Source organism: Hyla sarda, chromosome 7 (assembly GCF_029499605.1).
Source record: "Hyla sarda isolate aHylSar1 chromosome 7, aHylSar1.hap1, whole genome shotgun sequence".
Taxonomy (NCBI): domain Eukaryota; kingdom Metazoa; phylum Chordata; class Amphibia; order Anura; family Hylidae; genus Hyla; species Hyla sarda.
This window is the reverse complement of record NC_079195.1, coordinates 116,628,992-116,656,714: the sequence shown is the minus strand read 5'-3', so window position 1 is coordinate 116,656,714 and position 27,723 is coordinate 116,628,992. Positions and strand designations below refer to the sequence as shown.

At 42.7% G+C, this 27,723-nt stretch overlaps 1 protein-coding gene across 7 annotated transcripts in view; it reads left to right on the top strand.

The window, feature by feature from the left end:
- Positions 1 to 27,723, top strand: part of SEC31B (SEC31 homolog B, COPII coat complex component) — a 151,345-nt gene that overhangs the window by 32,256 nt on the left and 91,366 nt on the right. For all 7 annotated transcript variants that reach the window (XR_008846356.1, XM_056530523.1, XM_056530527.1 and 4 more), the window contains exons 5-12: positions 13,118 to 13,213; positions 15,467 to 15,607; positions 16,474 to 16,616; positions 18,188 to 18,287; positions 20,122 to 20,283; positions 23,165 to 23,317; positions 24,566 to 24,796; positions 25,634 to 25,708. Coding sequence is in view for 6 of the 7 variants with exons in the window: in XM_056530523.1 (XP_056386498.1) it covers positions 13,118 to 13,213; positions 15,467 to 15,607; positions 16,474 to 16,616; positions 18,188 to 18,287; positions 20,122 to 20,283; positions 23,165 to 23,317; positions 24,566 to 24,796; positions 25,634 to 25,708 (1,101 nt within the window). In the remaining variant the exon portion in view is untranslated. The remainder of the gene's footprint in view (positions 1 to 13,117; positions 13,214 to 15,466; positions 15,608 to 16,473; positions 16,617 to 18,187; positions 18,288 to 20,121; positions 20,284 to 23,164; positions 23,318 to 24,565; positions 24,797 to 25,633; positions 25,709 to 27,723) is intronic.

Genomic DNA, 27,723 nt, shown 5'->3' with positions numbered 1-27,723 from the left:
CATCCAGATCATGGCGGTCTGTTTCCACAGCCTCAGTGAGCTCATCTATTTTCGCCTCTGAGTCAGCTACACGTTGGCCCAGATCTTGAAGCTGGGAAGAAATGTCAGATACAGCCTTTGCCAATGAGGTCTCGAGCATTTCCCTAATAGTGCGGTACAAAGCTGCAGGGGTTAAGTCCTCTGCCGCAGGGCTGTCCTCTCCATCTGAGTGCTGTATAGGCGAGCAAGGGTGGAGGTCGGCCATCTCTGTGCTAGGCCCCGCTCTGAAGATGTCCGGGATAGACTGCGACACATGCTGCTTAAGCCTTGGATTCTTCTTTTTATTGGAGCGGGACATGTTCCCCTCCATAGAGTGAAATGCTGCTGCTGGTTTGGAGCCAGTAACGGCACTTAGAAGAGCTGTATATCTCCAGTCAGCGCGGAGCTCACATCAGGTGCTGCCTATCCTTGAGCCGCGTGCATGCGCCACTTCCTTTTAATCCATTTAAGGAGTTAATAAAAAAAAAAATGCTGCCCAAAATAAAGTAGACATCTGAAAGTTTCATAAACTATTTGCTCAGTATGTATGAATACAGTGACCCCCCCCCCCCCCCCGACCTACGATGGCCCCGATATATGATAATTTCAGCATGTTGAAGGCAGCATCAACAAACAATGCTTTTGTAATTCGGTGCCATCATGTAAACGGCTATCCGGCAGCGCAGACTGCTTCAGCTTCCACCGGATAGCCGTTTAAGGTGCCCCGTGTGGTCTGGGGACGATCACTTACGTGTCCCCGGCACTCCGGACCGTCCTCTTCGGGATCCCCTGCATCACCGTCACTCTCCTTCGTCATCATCACGTCGCCGCGCACGTCGTCCCGTCATCCAATAGGAGTGGCGCACATAGCGACGTGATGATGGCGATGAAGAACGACAATCCCGGGCAGCCGAGGCGCTCTGGAGTGGGGGGGCACCACGGGGACTTGGCGACAGCGATGGACAGCGACATCCAGGGCAGTGGTGACGGTCCGGAGCGGCGGGGACAGGTGAGTATACCTTCCTATATTTAACATTGCACGGATCCCTCAACATACGATGGTTCATTTAGAACGAATTACCATTGTATATAGAGGGACCACTGTATATGCAATCTATTATTGTGAAAATAGCAAAAAATTGGTTCGTTTAGTTTTTTACGTTTCATGACTCTTTGCATTGTAATTGAAAAACTAAAAATATCAGCTTACTTTTACTGTACATGTATTACAACTTGTGACAAAGAAACAGTGTCAGAATTGTCGTAATTGTCGTCAACATTATTTTCTAATAGTCATACATCCCCGATTTAAAAAAAAAAAAAGAAAAAAAACAGTCTTAAAGGGTAGCTCCCACCATCCTATTTTTTTTTTCTGTTCCTGCCTATTGCCAATCTATCCCTAACCCCCTCCCTGCTTTTAATTTTTATTTTTACTATATTAAAAATGCTTTTTGTCTGCCACCACGTCACTGATGCCTGCTGGGGGGGGGGGGGACTTCCGCCCTTAGTTCATCTACACAGGGTGCCTCCAGCTGTTTCATCACTACAACTCCCAGCTTACCCTGACATCTATTGGCTGTCAGGGCATGCTGGGAGTTGTAGTATTGAAACAGCTGGAGGCACCCTGTGTAGATAAACTATTAGTTACATGCGGCGCTAGCCCCCCCCCCCTCCGTCTCCCTCCCCCCCCCTCGCCATACCCCATTCCCTCCATCACAAGACCCCCCCATTACACTTACTGCAGAGTCCGGCAGCGGGCGTGCAGGGATAGCGGAGGCGGCGGCGATGTGCGGGAAGAGTGGCCTCCCAGCCAGTGGCAGGGGAGCCAATGCGCTCGCTCCCTGCCTGTCTGATTGACAGGCAGGGAGCGAGCGCAGGCTGAATGAAAAAGGACCGATGCCCAGGGAGGGAGACCCCTAGTGGCCGGTTTTCAAATGTAAATTAAACTATTTTAATAAAAAATAAATTAAAAAAAAGTATATTAGAGTTAGGTTGTAGTACATAAGTACTACAACATATCAAAAAATAAAGTTGGTGACAGTGCCCATTTAAGGGGCATACAGGCTTAATTGTTCTTAAGGGGTTGAGTGTTTCGCTCATCTCAAATCCTGTTATAACTAAAAAGTAAAAGTTAAGTATCAGTCCTCAAGAATTCAAAAAATCCTTATTAGGGGATTATATTGTTATATTATTTAATTTTAATATATTGCATTTTATTTAACCTCTTAAAGGAGTAGTCCAGTGGTGACCCAGTGGTGAACAAATTATCCCCTATCCTAAGGACAGGGGATAAGTTGCAGATCGCGGGGGGTTGCGATCTCCTGTACAGGGCTTACAGTGAGTATCAGGCTGCAAGTTTGCGATGCAGCAAATTTTGCTCGGCAGCTCAAACTCGCAGCGGGAAACTCGCTGTAATCCCCCACCCGTTTGACTGTACCCTAAAAACACTACACTACACTAACACAAAATAAAATAAAAAGTAAAAAACACTACATATACCCATACCCCTACACAGCCCCCCTCCCCTCCCCAATAAAAATTAAAAACGTCTGGTATGCCACGGTTTCCAAAATGGAGCCTCCAGCTGTTGCAAAACAACAACTCCCAGTATTGCCGGACAGCCGTTGACTGTCCAAGCATGCTGGGAGTTTTGCAACAGCTGGAGGCACCCTGTTTGGGAATCACTGGCGTAGAATACCCCTATGTCCACCCCTATGCAAAACCTAATTCAGGCCCCAAATGCACATGGCGCTCTCACTTTGGAGCCCTTTCGTATTTCAAGGCAACAGTTTAGGGCCACATATGGGGTATCGCCGTACTCGGGAGAAATTGCCTAACAAATTTTGGGGGGGCTTTTTCTCCTTTCACCCCTTATGAAAAGGTGAATTTGGGGTCTACACCAGCATGTTACTGTAAAAAAATAAATTGTTTACACTAACATGCTGGTGTTACCCTATACTTTTCATTTTGACAAGAGGTAAAAGGGGAAAAAAGCCCCCCAAAATTTGTAATGCTATTTCTCCCGACTATGGAGATACCCCATATGTGGGCACAAAGTGCTCTGGGGGTGTACAACAAGGCCCAGAAGGGAGAGTGCACCATGTACATTTGAGGTGATTTGCACAGGGGTGGCTGATTGTTACAGCGGTTTTGACAAACGCAAAAAAAAAAAAAAAAAAAAACACATGTGAACCCATTTCGGAAACTACATCCCTCACGGAATGTAATGAGGGGTGCAGTGAGAATTTACCCCCACTGGTGTCTGACAGATCTTTGGAACAGTGGGCTGTGCAAATTAAACATTTTGTACAGCACACTGTTCCAAAGATCTGACAGACACCAGTGGGGAGTAAATGCTCACTGTACCTCTCATTACATTCTGTTAGGGGTCTAGTTTCCAAAATGGTGTGCCATGTGTTTTTTTTTTTTTTTTTTTTTTTTTTGCTGTCCTGGCACCATAGGGGCTTCCTAAATGCGACACGCCCCAAGCAAAATTTTCTCTCAAAAAGCCAAATATGACTCCTTCTCTTCTGAGCATTGTAGTTCTCCCGTAGTGCACTTCTGGTCAACTTATGGGGTACCTCCATACTCAGAAGAGACGGGGTTACACATTTTGGGGGGTATTTTCTGCTATTAACCCATGGTTAAAATGGGAAATTTGGGGGGAAACACACATTTTAGTGAATTTTTTTTTTTTTTTTTACATATGCAAAAGTCGTGAAACACCTGTGGGGTATTAAGGCTCACTTAATTCCTTGTTACGTTCCTCAAGGAGTCTTGTTTCCAAAATGGTATGGCATGTGTTTTGTTTTTTTTTTTTTTTTTTTTTTTTTTTTTGCTGTTCTGGCACCATAGGGGCTTCCTAAATGCAACATGCCCCCCAAAAACCATTTCAGAAAAATGTACTCTCCAAAATCCCCTTGTCGCTCCTTCGCTTCTGAGCCCTCTACTGCGCCCGCCGAACACTTTACATAGACATATGAAGTATGTGCTTACTCGAGAGAAATTAGGCTCCAAAAATAAGTATACATTTTCTCCTTTTACCCCTTGTAAAAATTCAAAAATTGGGTCTACAAGAACATGCGAGTGTAAAAAAATGAAGATTGTGAATTTTCTCCTTCACTTTGCTGCTATTTCTGTGAAACACCTAAAGGGTTAAAAGGCTGAACGAATGTCATTTTGAATACTTTGGGGGGTGCAGTTTGTGGGGTCATTTGTGGGGTATTTCTAAGATGAAGACCCTTCAAATCCACTTCAAACCTGAACTGGTCCCTAAAAAATAGTGAGTTTGGAAATTTTGTGAAAAATTGGAAAATTGCTGCTGAACTTTGAAGCCCTCTGGTGTCTTCCAAAAATAAAAACTTGTCAATTTTATGAAGCAAACATAAAGTGGACATATTGCATATGTGAATAAAAAAAAATTATTATTTTGAATATCCATTTTACTTGCAAGCAGAGAGCTTCAAAGTTAGGAAAAAGCTAAATTTTCTAATTTTTCATCAAATTTTGGGATTTTTCACCAAGAAAGGATGCAAGTTACCCAAAAAATTTTCCACTATCTTAAAGTAGAATATGTCACAAAAAAACGGTCTCGGAATCAGAATGATAACTAAAAGCATTCCAGAGTTATTAATGTTTAAAGTGACAGTGGTCAGATGTTCAAAAAATGGCCGGGTCCTAAGGTGTAAAATGGGCGGGTCCATAAAGGAGTAGTCCAGTGGTGATTCAGTGGTGAAAAACTTATCCCCTATCCTAAGGATAGGGGATAAGTTGCAGATCGCGGGGGGTCCGACCGTTGGGGCCCCCCGAGATCTCCTGTATGGAGCCCCGACAGCCGGGGGGAAGGGGGCGTGTCGACCTCCGCACGAGGCGGCAGCCGACACGCCCCCTCAATACAACTCTATGGCAGAGCCGAAGCGCTGCCTTCGGCAATCTCCGGCTTTGCCATAGAGATGTATTGAGGGGGCGTGTCGGCCGCCGCTTCGTGCGGGGGTCGACACCCGCTATCTCGGCGGAGAGCCGAGGCCCCGTACAGAGAGATCGCAGGGGGCCCCAGCGGTCGGACCCCCCGCGATCTCAAACTTATCCCCTATCCTTAGGATAGGGGATACGTTTTTCACCACTGGACTACCCCTTTAAGAGGTTAATAAATATTATAATATTGTACTGTACTGGACCTAATATTCTTTCCTCTTTATATACCTTTTGAGGACTGGTTACATCATATATATAATATATTTATTCCTTTTCCGGATTTTAAACCTGTTAGTAGGTCCTGGTAATAAGGAGATATTTTTGTACTCACCGTAAAATCTCTTTCTCTTAGCCTTCATTGGGGGACACCTATACTGATGGGTATATGCTCTTGCCACTAGGAGAAAAAGTCAGCTCCTCCCTGGCAGGATAAACCAGCCTACTGGAAGGGAGGTAATCAGTTTTTTCACCTAGCAGTAGGTGAAGCCAACAAAGAAATATGTCCGAAGGACCCCAGAAAGGAATCCCGGATAAAAAAAAAAAAACAAGAACCGGAAAAGACAATCTGGAGGAAAAATGAAGAAATGGGTGGGTGTGATGTCCCCCAATGAAGGCAACGAGAAAGAGATTTTACGGTAAGTACAAAAAAAAATCTCTTTTTCTTGGTCGCTCTTCATTGGGGGACACCTATACTGATGGGACATACCAAAGCAGTCCCCTAGGGAGGAAAAAACAACCAACAGCAATAGGGGAATCAGTCCAGAGACTGAACCCACTCGACTGTAAGGCCTGCAGACGAGATCCCAGGCAGAGACAACCGAAGCCCACAAACTGAGCTCCCGGAAGAACCCCTGTCCATGGAGAAGGACTAGGACGCCAAGGAAGAGACCGTCCTATGTAGAGACTCCAAAGCTATGGTCCATAAAGAGAGAAAAGAAAAGGTTGACTAGAAAGCCAGAAGTGCCAGAACCATTCTGGAAGGAGGTAGGAATCAACTCCAAGGAGCCGAGAACCAGACAGAGGGCTAACCCGGCTGAGAAACAAAAATGGAAAAGGGCACAAACAAGAGAACCCCATCCAGAGTCAACCAAGTCAAGAAAACATGGCCGTAAAAACACCAGGGAGAGCAGTGTACACCTGAGCAGAAGGCGAGTATAGAAGATGGAGACCAGAAAAACACTGGAAAAAAGAAAGAAGGATGGAGACTGGCTGTGGAGAGGCGTAGTGCAGAAATCGATGACCAGAACAGCTGCAGACCAAAAACCTCCGTCCCAGGGGCCCGCCACGAGCATCTGGGAGGCGAAAGAAGCTCGAGTAGAGTAATCCGGATGTCCAGAACGCCCACCGACCAGTGAGTACATTGACCCACGAAGGAGGAGACGGAAGGAATAAGGCCAAAAAGGGAGGGGAATGCCCTGAAAAGGGGCATCCCGGAACACTGGCGCGTCAGACATGGGAAACAAAGGTTCCTGAGTCGCCCAGAAGACGTACATCTGTAGAGTAAGTAAACCCAATGTCCACGAAATGCTCCGGGTGACAAACGTCTACGTCTAAACAAGAAGTGCGGTACAGAAAGACCGCCCCACAAACGGGACAGCGGGGCAGGAGAGCTAACCTGCCCGAGACCACAACCATCCCTAAGGCCCAAAGAACCAGAAGGGCCAACCTAAAAAAGAAGACATGCCACAGCATACTAGGATGGTGTCCAAGACATGGAAACTAACCAGACATAAACCCCAGTGGTCTTAGCGGACCGAAGCAACATCCCGTCAGGATGAGATCGTAGGGGGAAACCAAAGGGAAGGCTACTCCAGAAGACTGTGGTGTCAGTGTAGCGCAACTGACGCCAACAAGGAAGGAGGAACAAACCCCTCCAGGGAGATAGCACCAAGGGAGGAGGAGAGCAATGGCAGGACCCAAACAACAGATTGTGCTAGACCGGCTGTGGCCGAGCCATACATAAGTGCATAAACTCCTCCAAAAGAGGAGGGTGCCAAGTCTGTATGAGCAGCAGTAGATAACAAAAAAACAGGAAGAGAGCCGGGCTGCAAAAGTGTGCAGCTCAGCTGATTGCTCTTAGCAAAAAACAAGGGCCAAGCCAGGTACCCCACCTATATAGAGGGGAAAACAAGGGTGGTCGCTATGAAACCCAGACCATGTCAAGCTCCCTGATCCCCCGTACCGCCTGTGGAAGGGGGATGATCAAAGTGCGCCAGGCACTATAGGAGCAGCGAAATGCCACCCGAAGGTAAGGCGGCAAAGTACTAGATGCATGTAGTCCCCAGGAACCCTGCAACAACATATCAAGGAATGGAGGAGCTAATTTAAATCCTGACTACGAATGGAAGTTAGAAGCACACACACCCAAAGCTTTGAGAGGAACACCTCAACATGGTGTAACCCTGGTCAAGAAGGGCGTCAACGGAGCCACTCTGGTCATTTCCTAGGCAACAGAGCCGGCATCTGAACCACCCTGCACAGGAACCCAGGACAGATATCTGGAGGCATGGAGGGGGCTGAACAGACTGTATCGCCCCATCATGCCCCATGTCAGAGCAGAGGAGTTTGACCACCTAAACCTGTGGAAACGATCACAGGAAGGCCTCAGGCACACCCCACAGAAAAAAAGGGAAGGTGGACTCTACACGTGCAGAGTGGCCTAGCATATATAGGGACACAGATGTGGTTACCGCATGATAGAGGGGTACCAAGACTGCAGACACGAAAGAAACCACAGACATTCAGAAGTTCTGCAGCATGGTGTCACAACCATGCCCCTAACAGACCAACATTGCACCCTTAGAAAGGGCAACAGAGAGTGCTGCTCTTTCTGTGAAAGTCCATGGAACCTGCAGGAAATGCCCACACCTCAGCTCCAAATGGCGCCACACACCAAGACTGCTGTTGCAGACACAAGGGATGAAGGATGTATGTGGAGCAGGAAACATGCAGACAGTCTGACTGGCAAGTATAAAAGATCCAATAAAACCACAGAGATAGTTTTTGGAACTTCACCTGGAAAATGAATCACCCGACTGTAACCGTAGGGGCGGCAAGAATGGGGAAGGTGACCTGGCGGGGTAGAAAACCATGCACACACAGTCTGGCTATCTGGCATAGGGACCATGGCCACACCGGATGCTGTAGACAGAATCACACGCAGAAAGTGGGTTACCAGCCTTTAGCGGTGAGAGCAGCAGGCATGGTACTGCTACGGCAGGCATGGCACCGCAAAAAAAAAAAAGGCAAAAACGGTCAAAAACGCAATGCACTATATCTATTTATCAGTGGGTATGTAGTTTAAAGTGCTGCTCTATACAGCAACTCACCAATCACGTCTTCTCTAATTTTCATCGTTGCCTTCTCTTCTCCATCTGGTCCGGGCCATCATCACGATTTCTTCCACACACAATTCTTTACTGTTAAACCTGCAAAACAAACCTATTAGGCTCCGCACTTTTTTCCTTTTTTTTTTTTCCCCTTTTTTTTAAACTTTTTTTTACATGGGTGACAGAGGGGTGTAGAGGAGTGTAGAGAGGGGTGTAGAAAAGTGTACAAGGGTGACAGATGGGTGTAGAGGAGTGTATATGGGTGACAGAAGGGTGTAGATGAGTGTACAGAGGGGTGTAGGGAGGTGTACAAGGGTGACAGATGGGTGTAGAGGAATGTACATGGGTGACAGAGGGGTGTAGAGGAGTGTACATGGGTGACAGAGGGGTGTAGAGGAATGTACATGGGTGACAGATGAATGTACATGGGTGACAGAGGGGTGTAGAGGAGTGTACATGGGTGACAGAGGGGTGTAGAGGAGTGTACATGGGTGATAGATGGGTGTATATGGGTGACAGAGGGGTGTAGAGGAGTGTACATGGGTGACAGTGGGGTGTAGAGGAGTGTACATGGGTGACAGTGGGGTGTAGAGGGGTGTAGGGAGGTGTACAAGGGTGACAGATGGGTGTAGAAGAGTGAACATGGGTGACAGAGGGGTGTAGAGGAGTGTACATGGGTGACAGAGGGGTGTAGAGAAGTGTACATGGGTGACAGTGGGGTGTAGAGGAGTGTACATGGGTGACAGAGGGGTGTAGAGGAGTGTACATGGGTGACAGAGGGGTGTAGAGAAGTGTACATGGGTGACAGTGGGGTGTAGAGTAGTGTACTTGGGTGACAGAGGAATGTAGAGGAGTGTACATGGGTGACAGATTGATGTACATTGGTGACACGGGTATAGAGGAGTGTAGATGGGTGACAGGGGTATAGTGGAGTGTAGATGGGTGACAGAGGGGTGTAGAGGAGTGTACATGGGTGACAGTGGGGTGTAGAGGAGTGTACATGGGTGACAGTGGGGTGTAAAGGAGTGTACATGGGTGACAGAGGGGTGTAGAGGAATGTACATGGGTGACAGAGGGGTGTAGAGGAGTGTACATGGGTGCCAGAGGGGTGTAGAGGAGTGTAGATGGGTGACAGAGGGGTGTAGAGATGTGTACAGAGGGGTGTATCGAGGTGTACAAGGGTGACAGATGGGTGTAGAAGAGTGAACATGGGTGACAGAGGGGTATAGAGGAGTGTACATGGGTGACAGATGAATGTACATGGGTGCCAGAGGGGTGTAGACGAGTGTACATGGGTGCCAGAGGGGTATAGTGGAGTGTACATGGGTGACAGAGGGGTGTAGAGGAGTGTACATGGGTGACAGATGAATGTACATGGGTGCCAGAGGGGTGTAGACGAGTGTACATGGGTGCCAGAGGGGTATAGTGGAGTGTACATGGGTGACAGAGGGGTGTAGAGGAGTGTACATGGGTGACAGTGGGGTGTAGAGGAGTGTACATGGGTGACGGAGGGGTGTAGAGGAGTGTACATGGGTAACAGAGGGGTGTAGAGGAGTGTACATGGGTGCCAGAGGGGTGTAGAGATGTGTACAGAGGGGTGTAGGGAGGTGTACAAGGGTGACAGATGGGTGTAGAAGAGTGAACATGGGTGACAGAGGGGTATAGAGGAGTGCACATGGGTGACAGAGGGGTGTAGAGGAGTGTACATGGGTGACAGAGGGGTATAGTGGAGTGTACATGGGTGACAGAGGGGTGTAGAGGAGTGTACATGGGTGACAGTGGGGTGTAGAGGAGTGTACATGGGTGACAGTGTGGTGTAGAGGAGTGTACATGGGTGACAGAGGGGTGTAGAGGAGTGTACATGGGTGACAGAGGGGTGTAGAGGAGTGTACATGGGTGACAGAGGGGTATAGTGGAGTGTACATGGGTGACAGTGTGGTGTAGAGGAGTGTACATGGGTGACAGTGGGGTGTAGAGGAGTGTACATGGGTGACAGTGGGGTGTAGAGGAGTGTACATGGGTGACAGGGGTGTAGAGGAGTGTACATGGGTACCAGAGGGGTGTAGAGGAGTGTACATGGGTGACAGGGGTGTAGAGGAGTGTACATGGGGGACAGAGGGGTGTAGAGGAGTGTACATGGGTGACAGGGATGTAGAGGAGTGTACAGAAGGGTGTAGGGAGGTGTACAAGAGTGACAGATGGGTGTAGAAGAGTGAACATGGGTGACAGAGGTATGTAGAGGAGTGTACTTGGGTGATAGATGGGTGTACATGGGTGACAGAAGGGTATAGAGGAGTGTACATGGGTGACTGATGGGTGTACTTGGGTGACAGAGGGGTGTAGAGAAGTTTACATGGGTGTAGAGGAGTGTACATGGGTGATAGATGGGTGTATATGGGTGACATAGGGGTGTAGAGGAGTGTACATGTGTGACAAAGGGGTATAGTGGAGTGTACATGGGTGCCAGAGGGGTGTAGAGGAGTTTACATGGGTGACAGAGGGGTGTAGAGGACTGTACATGGGTGACAGGGGTGTAGAGGAGTGTACATGGGTGATAGATGGGTGTATATGGGTGACAGAGGGGTGTAGAGGAGTGTACATGTGTGACAAAGGGGTATAGTGGAGTGTACATGGGTGACAGTGGGGTGTAGAGTAGTGTACATGAGTGACATAGGGGTGTAGAGAAGTGTACATGGGTGATAAATGGGTGTAGAGGAGTGTACTTGGGTGACAGATGGATGTACATGGGTGACTGATGGGTGTACTTGGGTGACAGAGGGGTGTAGAGAAGTTTACATGGGTGTAGAGGAGTGTACATGGGTGATAGATGGGTGTATATGGGTGACATAGGGGTGTAGAGGAGTGTACATGTGTGACAAAGGGGTATAGTGGAGTGTACATGTGTGACAAAGGGGTATAGTGGAGTGTACATGGGTGCCAGAGGGGTGTAGAGGAGTTTACATGGGTGACAGAGGGGTGTAGAGGACTGTACATGGGTGACAGGGGTGTAGAGGAGTGTACATGGGTGATAGATGGGTGTATATGGGTGACAGAGGGGTGTAGAGGAGTGTACATGTGTGACAAAGGGGTATAGTGGAGTGTACATGGGTGACAGTGGGGTGTAGAGTAGTGTACATGAGTGACATAGGGGTGTAGAGAAGTGTACATGGGTGATAAATGGGTGTAGAGGAGTGTACTTGGGTGACAGATGGATGTACATGGGTGACAGAAAAAACCGCAATGCACTATACAGTGCATAGTGAAAGTATTCGGCCCCCTTGAACTTTTTGACCTTTTGCCACATTTCAGGCTTCAAACATAAAGATATAAAACTGTAATTTTTTGTGAAGAATCAACAACAAGTGGGACACAATCATGAAGTGGACCGAAATTTATTGGATATTTATTGGACTTTTTTTTACAAATAAAAAACTGAAAAATTGGGCGTGCAAAATTATTCGGCCCCCTTAAGTTATTACTTTGTAGCGCCACCTTTTGCTGCGATTACAGCTGTAAGTCACTTGGGGTATGTCTCTATCCGTTTTGCACATCGAGAGACTGAAATATTTGCCCACACCCATGTATACTTCTCTACACCCCTCTGTCAAAGTGAGAGTATGTATAAATAGTGTGATGTTATCCAGTCAGCATATGTTCGATCACGGTCAAGCCGTGTAATTAATGAGTGCACTGTAAATTTCAGTAACAATCCACAGTTCCTTTTGGACCTGCTTTGCTTAATTCATTTGTATTTACACACGCTTTTATTAGGTATTAACCTCTTAACGCTCCATGACGTGTATACATGTCATGGTTCCTTTAAGGGTGTATTGCACTAATGCCAATGCATGGCTCCTGATACCAATGTTGAGGTAGTTGGAGGGCTTACCTCTCCTTCCATGCGTGCCCAGGATCTTCTATGGATAGAGCCTGCCTAGTGCAGGCTCTATCAAAATAGCGAGATCAATGGAACTGCATTGATCTGTATGAGGAATCCAATGATTCCACATACAAGTCTCCTAAGGTGGGCCAATAAAGTGTTTACGAAAAAAAAAAAAATGGTTTAAAACATTTACATTAACCCCTTCCATGTAATTTTTTTTTTTTATCAACCCCCCCCCCTTTTCCTATTTTTCATATAAAGTATGTTAAAATAGGAAAAACAAAACATAGAAGTTACCATACCCCAGAATTGTGTGTTTGATCACATAATATCCCAGACAAAATGTAGTAAAAACATATCAAAAAGTCCAATCAATACCAAAATGGTACTGATAAAAACAGATCACAGAGTAAAAAATTAGCCCTCCTACATACCTGAATACAGAAAAAATGTTAAAGCTATAGGAGTCAGAAGAGGATAGTTTTAAGCATACTCATTTTCTTACAAGAAAAAATAAAATAAAATTTTAATAGTGGGTTATTTTTTATTTTTTTTTATCAAAAAGTGCACTGTGTAGAGTTAGCGCATATATATATATATATATATATATATATATATAATTACATTTTTATTTATTTATTCTTTGCCCCACAAATAACTTTCTTCTAGGCTTCACTGTAGATTCTGTGGTGAAATCAATGATGTCCTTAAAAAGTACAATTTGTCACATATGAAAAATAAAGTCCTTAAATGGGGCTGTAAGTAAAAAAATAAAGAAAAAAGTTATGGCTTTTAAAAGGCAAGGAGGTAAAAATAAAATTGCAAATGTAAAAATTGCAGCGACAGGAAAGGGTTAAGGCATTTGGATATCCAGTAAAAAGCCAATAATTGTATGTGTCCTTTTCATTTCCAGAACAATCTTCTGGCTTCTGGTGCCAATGATTCTGAAGTTTTCATATGGGACCTAAATAATTTCAGTGTGCCAATGACCCCAGGAGCAAAATCCCAGGTAAGCTGGTAATGATACTCCATAAGGTTATTTTAGTACTTACCTGCCAGAACTGGGTATTTCCTGTTGGATTTTGTTCTTTGAACTACACATGCCACAGTTCCATGCTTGAAAGTTTGAGGTCACTTTCCTTCCTCCCACACATCAGCCACCCCACCCATTGAAACACAGGGTTTTCTAACCAGGAGGCCTATAGCTGTTGCAAAATTGAAGCAGGACAGGCTCCCTCTAATCACCTGACTAGTAATGTCAGGTCTCGACGCACTGCAACCTGGGACATGTCATTTTGTATGCTGCTAAAAATAAATATTGGGGTGATAATCACAGAAGATTTGGGAGAAAACTGTTACACACAAGTACAGACACTATATTAAGAACTACACTAACTTTACAGACCCTGTAGCATAGTCAAATAAAAAAAATTCCTGGAATACCCCTTACAGATTGATGCTGTGTTTGTTAAACATCAGGGAAATTTGCTGATCTTGAAAAGTAAGAAGACTTAAAGGCTATGGGCACCTCTTGAAAACCAATGGGTGACATGCCCCATTGACAACTGAGCACTGGTGATTCTTGAAAACCAATGGTAGACATGCCCCATTGACAACTGAGCACTGGTGATTGCCCTTTTTTGACTGTCAAAAGGGTGGTCACTACTGCTCTGAAAGAGCCATGAACACAATGATTGTGATCCAGTACTGTTAAGAGTCAAAGACCTACCGTATTTTTCGCCATATAAGACGCTCCGGCATATAAGACGCACCCAATTTTAAAGGAGGAAAATCTAGAAAAAAATGATTCTGAACCAAATACTGTAGTAAAATATTTGATATCAGTATAGTTCCCTCACAATAGTTGGCAGTATAGTTCCCCCACAATAGTTGGCAGTATAGTTCCCCCACAATGGTTGGCAGTATAGTTCCCCCACAATGGTAGGCACTGGCAGCTCCCCCCCACAATAGTTGGCAGTATAGTTCCCCCACAATGGTAGGCAGTTCCCCCCCCCCCCCCACAATGGTTGGCAGTATAGTTCCCCCACAATAGTTGGCAGTATAGTTCCCCCACAATGGTTGGCAGTATAGTTCCCCCACAATGGTTGGCAGTATAGTTCCCCCACAATGGTTGGCAGTATAGTTCCCCCACAATAGTTGGCGGTATAGTTCCCCCACAATGGTAAGCAGCTCCCCCCACAGACATACAGCTTCCAGCCATATACAGTGTACGGCTGGAGGCTGTATGTCTGTGTGCTGCCCCCACAGTGTTCCGATCACCGCTCCTCTGGCCCGGTGTCACAATCTACTGCTATGGCCTATGGACCATAGCAGTAGGTGCCGGGACCGGAGGAGCGGTGACTGGAACACTGAAGATTACGCGCCGCCGGTCACTCACCAGGCCCCGGTCGGCGAGCGTCTTCCTCTGGTCCTCCTGTCCTCCGGCGCCTCTATGGTTGTACGCACGTCGGGACGTCACTGACGTCCCGTGCGTATAAACATAGAGAGGCGGAGGATCGGAGGAGGGCGCGCATCGGCCGGGGAATGGTTAGTGACCCGAGGACATCCTTATGTCCCGAAAAGATTTTTCGGGACATAAGGATGTCCGGCATAGGAAAACCTATGATTTTATCTGCCCGGGCCGACTCCTGTGTGCGGTTGCAGGCGGGGGCCGGCCAGAGCAGGTAAAAACTAATACTGTATACTAAAAACCAGCATGAAACTACAACTACCAGCATGCCTAGACAGCCTTTGCCGGTCCGGGCATGCTGGGAGTTGTAGTTTCAGAACAGCTGGTGGCACCCTGGTTTTTAGTTTACAGTTATTAGTAATTCACCTGCCCGGCGCCCGGAACTGTATGTTCCAGGCGTAGGGCAATAAACATAGCCGGTGTGAGGGGAAAAATTCACCGGCGGTCATGAGGCTGCTGCGGGTGGGGAGCTGGTAGTCAACGCTGTACCGCACCGCCGCATCCTCTGTACTTACCGCTGACTTCCCGCTCTCGCCAGCAGCAGCCTCGGGCGTATATTCGCCGTATAAGACGCACCAACTTTCCCCCCCACGTTTTGGGGAAGAAAAAGTGCGTCTTATACGGCGAAAAATATGGTAGTTAGCATATTGGGTGCCAACTTCAGAGGCTCAATGTGGATTGTGACAAATGAAGTCTCTTGAAGAGGCCACCGGTATGCAATAGGAAAGCTATAGGCACTCCTCCTCTTATTTACTTGTATTGATGACATTTGTAATATTACATTTTTTTCAGCCTGTAGAAGACATTAGTGCAGTTTCATGGAACCAACAGGTTCAACACATATTATCCTCTGCACATCCTAGTGGTAAAGCGGTGGTATGGGATCTTCGTAAGAATGAACCAGTTATTAAAGTCAGTGACCACAGTAACAGAGTAAGTGCATAACCAGTCCTTATACCAACTTTACATTTATGGCAATATACATATATATAAGAATTTTGTATGTGTGTGTATATATACTGTGTGCTATTGCACACAGTAATTTGACCTGTCTTATGTCCCAAAAAGAGGATTTTTTTTTTTTTTACCATTTCCATTTAATGATTAAGTGGCTGTACACACATACAGATGTATTTCAAGTGTCCCTTTGCTTGCATTCAATTTTGTTACTGCTGTTTCCTGATGTCCCATTGCTTTTGTTAGAACATTATATAGATGTAGATTCATATAGTGTCAGAAGGCTTTTAGGGCATGCTCACACTTTTAGGGTTTACTGTAAATAGGGCATGCTTTTCAAAGAATCTGTTGTAAAAATGAGAGGCTTACACTGGGATGTTCCTGCCGATCCACCTGAGGATCCATTTCATTGTGGCTGACCTGTAGCTTCTTTGACTGGGATTTTAATAACTACAGCAGGGTCTTTATTTTGTGATTTTTATTTCCCTTTTGCATGTAAGTAGAGGATGAAATTGTAGTAAAAACACTACTTGCTCAAGACTACATCACGGCCTAGTGACGGCTTAGTAATAATACTTGCTCATTTTTAGAAGTAATTAAATGAAATTTCTTATTGATCAGATTGATAATTTATTAATATTTTCAATGTAATATAAAAGATGCTTCTAGACATATGTTGTCCAGTTTCAAACACAAAAAAGGCATACTTCTAGTATGGAGTATGTAAAGTTTATGCTCTGACAGAGCCCGGTACATGGACTAAATGAGGTTTTTAATTGATGACTTAGTCTATATCCTGTATACTAGTCGTATGCTGAAGGTCTGAATAATTTTTTTTCAAGATGCACCTTTCAGGAATGTTGTGGCACCCAGAGGTAGCAACTCAGCTTGTCCTTTCTTCTGAAGATGACCGTTTACCAGTCATTCAAGTTTGGGATCTTCGCTTTGCTAGTTCCCCACTGAAAATGCTAGAGAATCACACAAGGTAAAAATAAGTTGTGTCCGCTAGTGACCTGGTGTAATGTACATTTGTATTGGTGGAAAAAAATTTAATTAATTTTTTGTTTACCTATGCTAAAATAATATAGGAGATAAATGCAGCTCAGCTCACCACCCAATGTGAACAGATACTCAGATATGTAGGCAGAATTCACCAGCATGCAGGGGAGCACGGAACAAGTAGCGGGCCACATCCAGTGTAGACCACAGATAGAACAAATACAATATCGCAGAAAAAAATATGGTTAAAAACTGGTTAAAATTCCATGTTTAATAAATGTACATTTAAAAATGTTTTAATTTTTTATGTACCTCTATTAAACATATAATTTTTTTAAGTTTGATATTTTTTCAGGAGAGCTGGACGCCCATTGTTTTTGTTATTCTATGCTATGTTTTGGTTATGCTATGCTATGATTTTGTTATGCTTTGCTATGCTAAAGGAAGTCTGTAAGGACATTTTCCATATAAATCTAAGGCCAGATCCAGAAAGCTGCTGGGAAAGCATGTTTAAAGAAGCACTCTGGGTTGTTGTTTTTTTTCACCCATATCATGCAAACCTATGCTGCTAGTCAAGGGTAAAAGGAGAGGTGTAGGGGAAGGTGGTGAAGCCACAACCTTTCAGCAGCTGGGCCATGCCTCCAGAACACTTGGGGTCACAAATAAAACTTTGATTTTAGAGTGACTCTATGCCCGGGAACACAAACATGAGTATGTTTAAACACTCCTTCCCAACAAATACATGCTTTGGCCGTGGAGCAGGATCCCCTGCTTTCTCTGTATATGTAGTGTATGGGAGCTATCTTAGAGGCTAATTTCCATCCACTCTGTAGCTAAGCTCAGGGAAGACTGACCTAGAGATATGGAGCCTGCAGAGTAGTAATAAGAGTGAAAAGCCATAAAGAAGTTATAGAATGGCCATGAATAGTGCTACTTACACTGGACATCTTATCCTGAAAAGTTGTGACTATACTCAATATTTATGTACATGCATTATACTTATCTCTTGTGCACCACTACTGTTTGTTTTTCATTTGTATATGTTTTACGGGTACTGTATTGGAGTTTGTGTATGGAATATCAATAAAATTCAACTTTTCTAATAAAGGGGTACTTCTTCCCTAGACATGTTATCCCCTAACAAAAGCATAGGGGATTAGATGTCTGATCGCAGGGGTCTTGTGATCTCCATCCGGCACCGCAGCGCTCTCAACACGGAAACTTGGAGCTTTTGTGTTCGTGACGTCATGCCACGCCTCCTCCATTCATGTCTATGTGCTAGCCCTCATGCCTCCCTCCATAGACATGTATGGAGGGGGCATGACACAGTGCTCGTCCTTCACCTGGCACGTAGTGGAGTTTGTGGGGATTGGATAGAGGTTAAGAAGTACTCCTCTTAAACCTACTTACTTTAGTGTATTTTTTCATGGCAAGGTCTTTTCTAGGTTCATATGTATACATTGGTTGCTCTTGCCACTTTATTGTACTTTTGCACTTTGGGGGGTCTTCTATCCTGAAAAGTAACCTGTGATGACTATTACACTATTTTCTCCTTAGGGGAATTCTGTCAATTTCGTGGAGCAAAGATGACCCCGAACTACTACTTAGTAGTTCAAAGGACCATCGTATACTATGCTGGAATCCAAGCACAAGTGAAGTTAGTTAATAATAATATTTTTTGTATGCATGTTTTGATTTTAGAATAATATGCAGTTTATAGTACTTCTGCCCATACTAAAAAGTTGGCCGTGACTGAGGAGATCGAAAAAGTTGAGAACCTTAAGCCATCCCCATATAAACCAATGCCTTATACAGTATGTTTAGAACCATTGCAAAAAGCACCTTTTAAAAATTGACCCATTCTTATGTTAACCATATTTTAAAATATTTTTTAGGTGGTGTATTTATTTTTATTTTTATTTTGCTATCTTTATGTTAAAATTAATCATGAGCTTTTGCAATCTTCATTCTGGCCACTAGGACTAAAGCTAAGGTGAGACTTCTTGTTTTATACGGATCATTTCCCAGTAAACCCTTTCTTCACAGAGTAAACAAGGAGTACAGTAAAAGGTTAATTCAACACAAATAATACTTTTGGACCCTGGGGCCATTTGCATTTGTGTCAACCGTGGTGACCCTGTTCTCATCACTTTATAGCAACAGCCCATTAACACACGGCACACTCTCATGATGTACATATTTAATTTTTTTGCGTAGTGCGTAGGCCAGTGTTTCCCAACCATGGTGCCTCCAGCTGTTGCAATACTACAACTCCTAGCTCCAAAACATTTATCTTTCTGTTGCTTTACTCCCTCTGGAGCCTTTTTAACATTGAAATTTCCATCAGAAGGAATAGAGGCGGATTCCTTTCACCACTCAACACCTTAAATGTCATACGACATTCACAAAAAGCTCATTTATGTCATAAATTATCTAATGCGTTTAAAGCAATCTTATTTCAGATGCATGCTTAATGACCTGGGAATTTACTATATTCTGAAATGATATAAATGCACCTAAATGTTTACTTATGATGTTCAATATGCATGAATGCACAAATTTTTTTTGTTTAGAAGAATCCTCTTTAAAGGGGTACTCCGGTGGAAAACATTTTTTTTTTTAAATCAACTGGGGCCAGAAAGTTAAACAGATTTGTAAATTACTTCTATTAAAAAAATCTTAATCCTTCCAGTACTTATCAGCTGCTGTATAATACAGAAAAAAAAAAAAAAAAAAGAACTTTCCCTGTCCAGGAACTGTCCAGAGCAGGAGAGGTTGCTATGGGAAATTGTTCCTGCTCTGGACAGTTCCTGACATGGACAGAGGTGTCAGCAGAGAGCACTTGGACAGACATAAAAGAAATTTAAAAAGAAGTGAACTTCCTCTCTATTATACAGCAGCTGATAATTACTGGAAGGATTAAGATTTTTTAATAGAAGTAATTTACAAATCTGTTTAACTTTCTGGCACCAGTTGATTTAAAAAAAGTTTTCCACTGGAGTACCCCTTTAAGTCTCGAGAAGAGTAGTCTGAATACTTCAGTGCTGTGTGCTTAGTAAATCATGTTTTAAGCACAAATGCCTTGGTGGCATAGTACACGCGCAACCGTGGTTGTCCTGTTTTTGACAAGTCATTAAAATGCTTTGAGGGTATGTTCACACCTACCTTACTTGCTGTGGATTTCATGCTCTGTGATCAACAGGTCATCTCACAGCATATAATCAGCAATTTTGGGTGTCAAATCCACACCCGTACACTGCCTCAAGTGGGGATTTTACACACAAAAACGTCATTGTTACAGATTACATGGTATGCTATTACCTCTGGATATTTGTGCGTGAAATCCACAGCAAGTAAAGAATGTGTGAATATATAAGAAATAGTTGGAATCTTAGTCTGAAGCTTTGAGGGTATTGAAATATATTAACCCTGTATTGTTCTTTGTTGTTTAAAGTCTAAGCCCTGACTATTATTTTGACTTGTAATTCTAGGTGGTATATGAACTGCCAGTCAGAAACCAGTGGTGCTTTGATGTCCAGTGGTGTCCACGGAATCCATCTGTTTTCTCTGCTGCATCTTTTGATGGTTGGATCAGCGTATACTCTGTCATGGGTGGAAGTTTAGAAGCTCAGCAGAGGAGCCAAGCTGAACGGGTGAGCCCCAACATCTACCCAGAAGGACATAAATTGCTGTTTTTGACAGTTGGTGGCCAACAACTTATGTGCATCTTATCACTTATCATTACTGGCTTACACAGTTCCAAAGTCAACCAGGGTTAGGCATATTAAAGAGAACCTGTCATTGTTATGTTGTCTTCTCTGATGGGCAGATCCAGTTTAATCAATCTCTTTGCGGACCAGAAGCTTATTGTTTTTAGTGCTATGCAAATGTTATTTATTGCTTTAATTATCATTAAATACATGTACTTAGTTATACAGTACTCTGGGATTAATTGAGTACACACGGTTCCATATCTCACGTATGTGTTAATATGTACAAGCGGAGGTACATACTACATACAAGCGGAGGTACATACTACCCAGATTCATCACTTTTGTCCATTTTAAATATATATATATTTTAAATGATTCTGTTGAACCACAATTCAAAAGCAATGTTTGATTTTCATCAGTTAAATTTCATCAAATGTTCATTCGTTGTTACGTTTGTCAGTTTCAAATTATTTCAGGGAACATTGTGGGGTCTTTGGTCTTTAACGGAAGGGTCCCAACAATTTTTTCCACGTTTGTAGTGGTAGCTCACGAACACAATGTATCTTCTCTTTCCTAACCTCTTAAGGACGCAGGACGTACCTGTACGCCATGCGCCTCGGTCCCAGTCTATAACACGGGGTCACGCCATCATAGCGGGACGGTCCCGCAGCTAATGAAAGCTGGGATCGTTGTGCCGCGCGCTATTAACCCTTTCTAAAGTTGAAAGAATTGCATCCCGGCAGCTCACGATGTCCCGATCAGTTTTAGGTCCGGTTGACCACAGTTTTAGGTCCGGTTGTAAAAGCGCATACGGCGCAAAAATGAGCCGACCGGACCGAACTTTTCACTCCGGTCGGCTCATTGAAATGAATGACATACGGGAGCGCATACGGTGACATACGGGAGCGCGAGCTTTTAGCTCCCCCCTGCCGTATGCGCTCCTGTATGGGGGAAAACGTAGTGTGAACCCAGCCTAACACTGATCATCCGCATGTAGTTCTATGCTGATGATCAGTGTTAAGAATCAATGTACTGCATATTATAGCCACTAGAGGGGTCTATAGCATAGCAACAAAAAAAAACTTACTAATAATAAATTAACCCCTTCCCAAATAAAAGTAAGAATCATCCCCCTTTTCCCGTTTAAAAAAAAACAACAACCTGTAAATAAAAATAAACATGTGGTATCTCCACATGCGGAAATGTCCGGACTATAAAAATATATAGTTAATTAAACCGCACAGTCAATGGTGTACACGCAAATAAATTCCAAAGTCCAAAATAGCGTATTTTTGGTCACTTTTTATAGCACAAAAAATGATCAAAAAGTCCAATCAAAACAAAAATGGTACCGATAAAAACTTCACAACGCAAAATGAGCCCTCATACCGGCCCGTACGTGGAAAAGTAAAAAAGTTATTGGGGTCAGAAGATGACAATTTTAAACGAATACATTTTCCTGCATGTAGTTATGATTTTTTTCAGAAGTAATACAAAATCAAACCACTATAAGTATGGTATCACCGTATGGATCTAGAATAAAGATAAGGTGTCATTTTTACAAAAAAATGCAAAATTTTTTTTTTCTACAATTTTGTCGCACAATGAATTTTTTCCCGTTTTGCTCCTGATTGTTTGGTAAAATGACTAATATCACTGCAAAGTAGAATTGGTGGTTCAAAAAATAAGCCATAATATGGAATTTTAGGTGCAACATTGAAAGTGTTATGATTTTTAGAAGGTGATGAGGAAAAAAAAAATGCAAAAACTGAATAACCCTGCGTCCTTAAGGGTTTTAAACTATTTTACATTAAGTGGGGGCAACATAACAACGACAGGTTCCCTTTAGGCTATGGCTAATCTTTTAATTGCGATGTATGTGATGCTGGATCAAGAACTGTATCTAATGTGATCAATTCAGTTATAGTGCAACACATTTTCTTTCTTGGTTGCATCACTTAACCAGGATATCAAAATAATTGCATTCTGCATTCTTCCAAAAAGAGTTCCACACCTGTCCTCAGGTCATGTGAGGAAGTACAATTTTGTTCCATTCACTTTATTAAAACTTAGTTGAAATACCAAAGCTGTTTTTTTTCCTGATCCTTAAAACATAAGTAATGTTGACTTCACCTTTTTATGCCTAGACCATTTCAGTGACATTGGCTTCAGGAATGATTAAAGAATACCTATCACTTACTACATACCATAGTGACATGTTGTCAGTCATTGGTGTCAGGGTGTTGTGACCCCCACAGATTGCCAAAAAGAGTGGGTAGAAGCACTCAACACTGAAAGCTATGCCTGTTTTGCTTCTGCCTGACAAATAAAGAATTATAAGCCGAATAAAAAAAGTTTATAGACTGTCTATACATGTATAATCCACTTGTACCTTTCTCCAAGCAGAGCCAGTGACTGCTGAGTAGAAGAAAATAGGCAAATCGTTTAGTTGAGCACTTCTACCTGCTTCTTTTAGCAATCGGGAGCTGTCACAGCCCCCAGATTGCCACAAATGGAAACTTGTCACTATAATTTAGCTAGGGTTTTTTCAAAGTGATAGAAATTGTTAAATGTGCTGTGTGCAAAAGAAAAGCCACCAATACAATTAATTAGGAGCAGAAAGAGTTCCATTTAGTAATAACCAGTGTGTTCCTGAACTTTACCTAGTTTCTTACCTGCATTGCTTGTTACCCCTAGAATAATTAGATTGCTGAAACTAAGTTTAATAAGAACATTGCACATGATGCAATAGAATTATGGTGTCTCGCCATAGTGCTCAAGTCAATAATAATTATGGCTATTCTACTTATCCTTTCTTCAGATATCTTCCTCTTTCAACAACTTGGATCCATTTGGAACAGGACAACCTCTACCTCCTCTTCAAGTGCCACAGCAGGCCACACAGACCACTTTAGTTGCGCCTTTAAAAAAGCCTCCTCGCTGGATTAGAAGACCGGTTGGAGTGTCTTTTGCGGTAAACTAGTTTAATTTTCCATTGTGTTATATCCTGGCCAGCCATGTTCTATTACTTATCTACATTACACAAATTTTATTATCATCTGATTATAAAACATATCCCAATAGATGAGAAATGACGGAGCACTTACCATATGATGTCTTCAATATCAAAACTTCTTTATTAGATCATCTTATCATGTACAAACGGAGGGAAGCAGTCGGGTGTGGGTTGGGGGTGTTCGGGCGATGATATAATAAAGAAGTTTTGATATTGAAGACCTCTTAATGTGAGTGCCCTGTTATTTCATATCTATTTTGATATATTGTACGTAGTGTCTACATCTGTTGGACGAGGTAGCTCCCAATAAAGGTCTTTAATTATATCAGGCTTGCGGAGTTTCCTAATCACTGGGCTGTTAAATCTAAAAGCAAGTAAAGCAGTGCCGAGTTGGTTCCATGAAGTGTTGATTTGATTATAAAACATCTTATCACCTTCAAAGGGGTTTGACCTATTTCCACGTAAAAGACCCAGCATTCTTTCTTTACTTTAGATGTATTTATTTATTTAAAGAAAAAATGGTAGAGAGGCTCGTATTGACCTAGTGACCAATGACGCGAGCTGCCCAAATAGCACCTATACCCACGGTGCCAAAAAGGGGGAAATGCAAAATAGAGAAATTGGGGCTCAGTCTTGCCAGAAAGCACTTTCATTTACAGATCACTTTGCCCATTCTGGCAGATATGTGGACACTTATGTAAATATTATTTTTTACAATATTGTTGTTTTAACATTGTATTTTAACATTCTATATTTTATTTAACTGCCAAGGATTTTATGATTATAGATATTTATCAATTTTACTGTGGAATCACAAGGGCCCTGTGATCCACAGTATATTATACTTATAATATTTTATATCATATACTTAATAAACGTTATAATATAAATACATTATTCAAGACTCTGAGCCCCAATTTCTCTATTTTGTATTTATTTATTTATTTACTTAATGTTTAAATCGTTACTGGCCTTAGTCTTGCAGTGAAGCCTGGTTGCTCCTTCACTTCTTTAAGGTATCTCCAGAGGAAAAAAAACTCCATCTCCCTAGACTTGATATTCTGAAAAGCTTCTTGGTTATATAATACAACATTGTTGTAAGCCATCATCACTTAATTATTCATGGATTTTTCATATTGTTTACCACAAATATTTGCACCAAACGCTAAATCTATGATCTGATTTAATATCTCTCTTTCCTGCCAGTTTGGGGGGAAAATGGTTACATTTGACTGTCCTAAAGCAGCTCCGCAACAAACGCAAGACCCCACGCATCACCAAGTATACATCAGTCAGGTGACCACAGAAAAGGAGTTCTTAACACGGTCTAGTGATTTACAAGCAGCTCTGCTGTCTGGCAATCTCTTGGGCTTTTGCCAAAGTAAAGTTCAAAACTCTTCAAGTGCTTTTGATAAGAGTATCTGGAACTTCCTCAAGGTTTGTATTAAGGAAATGTACATCAGCTAAGCATATTTATCAATGCTTTTCCACTATTTTACTAAGACAGTCCTCTTTGAAGGGGCCTAATTTCTTCCAAAAACAGCACCACACCTGTCCGCACGTTGTCTGTGTTATTACAACTTGAAACTAAGCTGCAAAACCTCCTACACCCTGCGGACAGGAGTGGTGCAGTTTTTTTTTTTTTTTTTTTTTTTAGGACATCAGCTCTGGTTTTCTTTTATTTAACTATACATTATATGGTAAAATGAAGAGCTCTATTAAAAAAGACAAACTTTTCCTGCTTAAAGTAAGCCATCATATAGCTCTGTTAATTGAAAGAAAAACTAACTAACTAAATAAGTAAAATAACTGTAATGAGAAGGGGTTGAATAAGGTGGGAGCCCCTCAGGCAGTGCCAGTCTGTGGGAGGACAGGCTGTGCCAAGGCCAAGAGGTGCCACAATCATTGTGAGGAAGAAATGTTTGTTTGAAATCCTGGGCAGTAGGACTCATTGTAGTAGACCTACTTTTACTTTCGTTGTAAAGCTATTTTGCTGTGTGTGAAGATTATAAAGCTTGTGTTTTGGAACTAATTCACTGTGTTGGCGTATGGAAAAAAAAAAGGATAATTTATTTATTTGCCAGCCATATTACCCCATAGAGTGTAATCCTGTGCAGTAAAGTGCCCCCAAGTCTCACAGGTTATCCAGTATTTATGAGTTAGGGGATGGCTGTTTTTATTCATTCTTCTTTTGAAGTAACATAATTTTTTTTGGTCATATTACCTTTTGTTAAATAACAACTACTTCTCTCTTCCCATCTTTTTTTATTCCAGGTTAACTTTGAACAGGATGCAAGAGAAAAATTCTTGAAATTACTGGGATATAGCAAGGAAGAGCTGGATAAGAAGGTCTGGTTCACTGTGTCAGACAGATGAAATAAGCGCAGTAATTCTCCTTTAGATTATTCTTTATTCAATGAGCTTAGGGACACTGATAATGCAATATTTAGAAAAAAACTATACTTACTTACCTCTGTTCCCCCGCAGCTGCAGCTACATCCAGTTTTTTTATTCTCATCTCCTCAACCTGCTTCCAAGTCAAGTGATCAGAGTAGGACCTGCTGCCTTCTTCAGTCACTGGCTTCAGCAGTGTCCTGTCTTGGCTTATTTATTTTTTTGCCAGGCCCGCAACACTATATTTGTTTTCTACGTCATTAGAATACCCCTTTAAATGGCTTTAATTTGGTTGATAGACACGTCCCCTGACTCCTTGCAAGCTTGGAATGTTAGAATGCTCATTTTTATGACAGTATGGAGAGGGAATTATTAGCTAGTGCCAGATGAAATAGGTACAGCCATAAATTGTCTAGTATAGTGCTAATCATCTTCAAATCCTAAAACCCCTGTCCTTCTTTATTCCAAACAGCAGACATGTACAGTCCTGGATGCCCCTAAATATGTTAGCATTGTCTGGATATGCAGATGATGATCTGATGTGTATTGTTAGCGTAAAGGGTTATTCCCATGTCAACATTTATGACATGTGCTGTAAATGTCTTAGGGGTGCATGTTCCTTTAGGACCCACTTCTGTACAGAGAAGTGGATAAGTACGACCCTACTTCTGTGTTTCATCTACTGTCTCTGCTCTAGAGACGCATTTTCCCTAACAGCGATTGTACAGTGCATTGCAGGGAACGGAGACACCTAGTGTCCAAGACATTGGGGCTATTTTTCTGGCCCTAATTTTTTGGTAAATAAAGTAATTAACAAATATGTTAGGAATCACATAGTTTATCGAAGGAAGGGAAGTTATTTGCAAACGCAGTGATTAGTTAAGACTAGACAGTGACCAATAGTTTTCACTTTTATATAAATAAAAAAATAATTACTATAGTGCAGCAATTTTTCTATAGAAGTTTGATTTTGAATTCGGCACCTAAATATCTTTCTGAGTGCCCCATTCTACCCTCCATATATAACTATACCTTAGAAGACGGAAGACCCAGTGCTGTAGAATCACATTACACTTGGTCTCACGCTGTTAAGGGAGCAGAAAACTTTTTGCACAACTATGAGCGGCAGGGACAACGGGACATCTCTGTTAAGGCATTTTGGTGGCAAATTTAAAATGAATGTCATTTAAAAAAAATTACTACACGGCGCTTCACGATATCCAATGTGCAATTTAAGACATTGCAGATTAGGAAATAAATGACATTAATGTAAATTATTGGTAATCTACTCACAACAACTGTTGATTTCTTTTGATTTTGGGAAGTGAGAACATTTTAGATGGGCACTGTTTTTAAGGCTTCTTAAATACCGATGCGTATAGTCTTTACTTCCAAGCATATACATTTCCCTGTGAGAACATAAAACTACCAATACATTCCTCAGCCTGTACAGATTGACAGGACACAACCACATCTTTGAGTGGTGTAAACAAAATACAGCCAGACACAGAGCTGCAGCAATTCATCAGCTTTTTGCTTGCACTGCTATTCAAGCCGGCTATGTTTAGAGGCAGCTGACATTTAGAGATTTTGTGGATGCGGACTCCACTGATCTTTAACATGTTGTCTGTCAGTGTATGCCTGCTTTAGTAGTTAAAGGGGTTAACCAGGGAAAACCTTTTTTTTTTATATATATCAACTGGCTCCAGAAAGTTAAACAGATTTGTAAATTACTTCTATTAAAAAAATCTTAATCCTTTCAGTACTTATGAGCTTCTGAAGTTAAGGTTGTTCTTTTCTGTCTAAGTGCCCTCTGATGACGCGTGTCTTGGGAACTCCCCAGTTTAGAAGAGGTTTGCTATGGGGATTTGCTTCTAAACTGGGCGGTTCCTGAGACACGTGTCATTAGAGAGCACTTAGACAGAAAAGAACAACCTTAACTTCAGAAGCTCATAAGTACTGAAAGGATT